Here is a 5,522-nt window from a genome sequence, read left to right as displayed (position 1 = left end):
TATAGCTAAAATTGGTGCATGGTGCAAATTATAGGGTATGAAATTGAATCCTAATAAAACTCAAAGTATGATTGCAAGTAGGTAAAGGACAGTGCCTCCTCAACATCCGGATCTCAGTATTGATAATGTTTCTTTAACTTTGTATGACTCTTTTAAAATTTTAGGTGTAACTCTCGACAGCATATTCACTTTTGAGAAACACTTTAGGTCTGTGTCTTCTTCAATTGCACAAAAAAATTGGCTTATTGAGAAAGTCTCTCAAGATTTTTGGTGATCAAAATATTCTGAAGAAATTTTTTAATTCTTTCATTCTACCTTTTTTCGAGTATTGTTTTCCTGTCTGGTCTTCACCTGCTGATTCTCATCTTAATTTGTTGGACAGGAACTTACGGTCTATTGAATTCCTTATTTAACATCTAGATATTAAACTCTAGCACCGTTGTTCAATGAGTTCATTATGCATGTTGCATAAGATTTTCTATAATTCTGGCCATCCTTTACATTCAGATCTTCCCGGACAGCTCCATCCTGTTCGTAATACTAGGCATGCCGTTAATTCTAATAATCAGGACATCTCCATCATGAGGCTCAATACTACACAGTACTCTAGAAACTTTATTCCAGCTGTGACCAAGTTATGGCATGATCTTCCTAATCAGGTAGTTGAGTCAGTGGAACTTCAAAAGTTCAAACTTGCAGGTAATTGTTTCATGTTGAACAGGCTGACATAAGTCCTTTTATGGTTTATATATGAAATATGTTTTAATATTGTTAATGTTAAAACATTTTATTTTAATTGTTCATTAATTCTTATATCGTTTATTTATTTTCTTATTTCCTTTCCTCACTGGGCTATTTTTCCCTATTGGACCCCTTAGGCTTATAGCATCTTATTTTTCCAACTAGAGTTGTGTGATTGGTCCTTCACACACAGATAGACACTCCTAGGTCACCGTATCAGTCAACACAGCAAGGCGAGTGCAGAGATGCTCACAAACAATCTTGAACTGAACCTGAAATAGAATTGGCATTGGGAAAAGATGAAAGTCTATTATTTATTGTATTGAACCCTATTGTAATTAATGTAATCCTGTACCAGTGCTGTATTTTCTTTATTGACTTGTATTTATTTATTGTGATGAACCCTATTGCTGTATTTTCTTTATTGACGAACTGTCTTTTTGTTTGAACCTAAAACCTCATCCGATGCATAAGTTATACTGTTCAATATATGTAATTATAGAAGATATGAGTTTCAAGACCTACGCGCCAATAACTTAGAACTTTAGCCGAGAGAGTGAACCTCTCTACGGTGTTCTACAGTTTAAGATCTTTCCACAAGAATGGGTCTCAGATGACTGATTATAACATGACTTCAAGAGGTGAATCTTTCTCGGACATTGACAGCGAGGTGAGAATATGAAAACTGTACAGGAGTCGAGGATCGATCAATGGACGCTAAGTGTTGCCCACTAACGTGAAAATGACCCAAATGCTATGCAGACAATGGACCCTGTAGACCATACGAAAGTACCAGAATACCATTCTACCCTCATGGAAGTCCTCTCACGACCTTTCACACCGCAACATGCCACGTTTGAACCCTCTGTCACTGAATCCTTAGCCAACAACTCGCAAGTGCTTAAGGCACTTGAATGTACTCTTGCAAACAACAATGAGTTGGCACCGACATCGCTATTACCACCTACTAAACTTGAGCGCTTTGGAGGCGACTTCACCAAATTTAATTGTTTCAAGATGTCCTTCAAATGGCACATTGAGAACAATACCTCGGACCCCAAGCCCAGGCTCAACCACTTGTATCATATCCTAGATGGGCCTCCGAGAAACTGACAATGGGGTACGATGAAGCCTGGAAGCAGCTGAGTGAATTCTCCTTTCGACAATGGAATATATTGTGTATACTGCAAGAAAAATAAGCACAGAATTCAGTTGTGCCACTAATTCCAAGGCCTTAATTTGGATGACCGCTGAAATGCCGTGGTGGATGCCAAACTCTGCTTCAGATGCTTGTAAAGAAAAATCCATGTGTGGCAAGTGTGGCTTGGGGACACATCACATATTCTTGTACTATATGAAGAACACCCCTCCAAGGAACAGTGAGAACTCCAAGAGAGCAACAGTGTCCAAGATATCTAACAGGCCTAAAGTAGGGGCCGGGATGACTAGCAATGCACCATCTGATAGAACTAACACAGAAACCAACCCAGAGGCTGGGACTCCTGCGACGATAGGTCATGTACACGCCATGTCCACTGACCGACGACTTGATGGTCATACAATGTTGAAGCTCATCTCAGTCATGGTGAACAGAACGTGCACTACAATCGGCTTCATAGATGGAAGAGCTGCACCACGTTAGCTGCATGGCACCTAATAGATCGGCTAATTGTAATGGGAAGGCCTTGAAACAAGACCATGGTGACATTCGCCTGCAAGGAAGTGGTCCAACTTGCCCTTTGTAACACCAACGGAGGTGATGAGGAAGAACGAGTAAAAGAAGTCTTTGTTAGTGACAACATTAACGTGTTGATGGACTACATGATGCCTTTGGATTGGTTGGAGAGATGGCCACATATGGCAGACCTAGAGCTGCAAAGCATGCCAAGGGACCACGATCAGGTCGAGCTCGTGATCGTGTTAGATACGACCCTGAACCAAGTCATTCTGGGGCAATGCCACGGCACTGCCAACGAACCATCCAACTACCTAACCAAAGCTTGGTTGGGTGGCTTTTGATCCTACTGAAGACCGGTCTGCATCGTAGGTCTCACCCGTCTATATATTCATTGAAAATTCGCCGCTCAAGACCTGACAGGGCTACTGCAGAGTAGTATTAATCGAGACTTCTTCAAAAAGGAATCACTCTCCAGATTGGAAGATTCCCTAGAGGATAAGACAATGACGAAGCTTACAAGACATCCTACATAGCTCATATGGAAAAATATACTGATAAGAGGTATGCCGAAAGAGTTCCTGTAAGTCAGCTAGGCAGGAAGGATGGGTGCATATGGATCAAGCTATGGTGTAGTCTCTTACTTGAGCGTAGTTGTTGTCGACGAAAAGATCCATTGCACTCTCGTCATAGGACGGGCTAGAGTCGCCGCTTTGAAAAGGACCACCATCCCTCGTCTTGAACTAACGGCGGCTGCTGTTGCTGCAGAGATGGACTCGAAGCTGAAGACTGAGCTCAATCTGAAACTGGCCCCGTTGGTCGTCTGGACTGATAGCATGTCAGTCCTGAAATATCTTAAGAATCCGACTGCGAGGTATCAGACCTTCGTGGACAATAGGGTCAAACTTATTAGAGATACATCTGACATTATGGCGTGGAGATACGTCAATACTACTGCAAACCCAGCAGACCTCGCATCCTGTGGCCTCTCTGTTGGTGACTTCCTTCAGTCATCTTTGTGGCTTTTAGGACAAGATTTCCTCAAGATGGACGAAATGCACTGGCCAACCATGCCTGAAGACGTGGTCAGAGGATATTGATTGATTGATTGATTTGAAGTTTTCAGTCATTTGACATCAAAGGTCATTGATGCCTGGTCAGAGGAGAGCTTGATCCAGACGCTGAGTTGAAGACTTTTTCCATCTTCGACGTAAGGAAGAAAGAACCAGCGTTCATTGAATCGATAGCTACAAGATTCTCCTCCTGGTTGAAGTTTGGTAAGACTATCGCATGGATGACAAGATTTATCCCCCACACACAGAAGGCTCTCACATACAGCGGTAACTCGTTCTCGGGTGCGAAGTTGTGTACCATGGACAATTTAATGTGAAGACTGACCCAAAGACAAGAGTATGAAGAAGAGTTAAGCACCCTCTCAAAGAAGGGAGGATCGCTGAAGAGGTCTAGTAAATTGATCAAGCTCGGACCATTTCACGAGGATGGATTGCTATGTCGGTGGTCGATTGCAGAAATCAACACTGACAGATGCAGCCAAGCATCCAATCTTCCTACCCAGCAGTTCTCCGGTGGTCAAGCTTATGGTGAGAGCCAGGCATGAGTCCTGCGGCCATTTAGGCCAGAATAACCTGATGATCCAGTTGAGGACAAACTACCAGATTGTCTGCAGAAATAAGATAGTCAAGACTGTTATTGGAGAATGCTTGGTCTGTTGCAGACTAAGTCATCGTCCTGTAGTTCACGTGATGATTGAACTGCCATCTGACCGGCTTTATCCAGATGAACCCCCCTTTACTAACACTAGGTCGGACTGCTTCGGACTTTTCTTAGTGAAGCAAAGAAAGTCCACAGTGAAGCACTAGGGTGCTATCTTTATGTGCCTTACCTCACGAGCAGTCCACCTGGAAGTGATCAATACAATGGAAAGAGACTCCTTCGTCAATGCCATCAGGCGTTTCATCGCTCGCAAGGGGCCTATCAAGAGAATGTGGTCCGACAACGGGACCAACTTAGTAGCTATGGAACAAGAGCTAAGAGAAGCTCTCCAGCGCTTCAATGAAGGAGAAATCAGAAACTTTCCCTCAATCCGAGGCATAGAGTAGAACTTTCATCCACCAAAAGCCTCACACTTCGGCGGAGTGTGGGAGTGTCTTATCAGGTCCCTTCAAAGAGCCCTCACAGTGGCCTGTCTCCAATTGTGAAGTGGAGGCTGTCATTAACAGCCAACTTCTACCGAAGATCAACAACGACCCGAACTGCCCTGCCCCTCTTACGCCTAACATGATCCTAATTTTGAAAGAGTCACCCAATCCCTTTACGTCCACATGCCAGAAGGACATGTATGTGAAGAGGCGATGGAGACAGGCACAGTTCCTCGCTGACGAATTCTGGCTAAGGTGGATAAAGGAGTATCTCCTGCTCCAGGAGCACCAGAAGTGGTCAGGCCCAAAGTGTGACATAGACATCGGTGATGTCGTTCTCACGCTGGATGAGCGGCTTCTCCAAGGAAGCTGGCCTCTAGAGAAAGTGATGGAGGTCACTCGGAGCACTGACGGTCGCGTACGTCAAGTCTTGATCAAGACTGAGAACAGCGAGTTCAGAAGGCCCATGCAGAAAATGTGCCTTCTCTTGCAAAATGATAAAGGCGATGATATAAAGTGATGTATATGAAGTGTAATGAGTGACCGCTAAGCGCTGCTTGCAGCATTTGTAAATATTGAATTTATTCTTTTAGTTGAAAAATAGCTAAGTCATTTCAATGAAGTAACCCAAGCAATGCCATATCTAGGGAAATATTTAGCCCATGACCAAATAGGGGGCGGTGTAAAATATGCCATAACGAATTTCCAAGAAATTATTGTTCTTTGATAACCCATGAAGATTGATTTAGTTTCCCTTATTACGTTCTCCAGGACCAACTCCAAGCACCAAAAACATAACCTTATAATGGTATAGTGATGTTCTAGCTCTATGATTGGTTGGCTCAGAGGGGCATCTCATGCATGGCTGTCCGCCATGGTGTGAGCATCTCTGTGCTCACTTTGCTGTGTTGATTGACGCAGTGATCTAGCAGTGTCTCTTCGTGTGT

General features: G+C 43.4%; 1 protein-coding gene across 1 annotated transcript; it reads left to right on the top strand.

The window, feature by feature from the left end:
- The first annotated feature begins 3,021 nt into the window (after positions 1 to 3,021).
- On the top strand, positions 3,022 to 3,516 carry LOC137645327 (uncharacterized). The gene has a single exon (XM_068378139.1). The coding sequence runs from the start codon at positions 3,022 to 3,024 to the stop codon at positions 3,514 to 3,516; it is 495 nt and encodes a 164-aa protein (XP_068234240.1).
- The last annotated feature ends 2,006 nt before the right edge of the window (positions 3,517 to 5,522 follow it).

This window comes from Palaemon carinicauda, chromosome 8 (assembly GCF_036898095.1).
Source record: "Palaemon carinicauda isolate YSFRI2023 chromosome 8, ASM3689809v2, whole genome shotgun sequence".
Taxonomy (NCBI): domain Eukaryota; kingdom Metazoa; phylum Arthropoda; class Malacostraca; order Decapoda; family Palaemonidae; genus Palaemon; species Palaemon carinicauda.
Note: the sequence above shows the minus strand (reverse complement) of the source record. Positions and strands in the feature narration are given on the sequence as shown.

What these genes read in the sequence shown, in the direction of transcription:
- LOC137645327 (XM_068378139.1), top strand. Translation starts at nt 3,022, where the DNA reads ATGGGTGCATATGGATCAAGCTATGGTGTAGTCTCTTACTTGAGCGTA.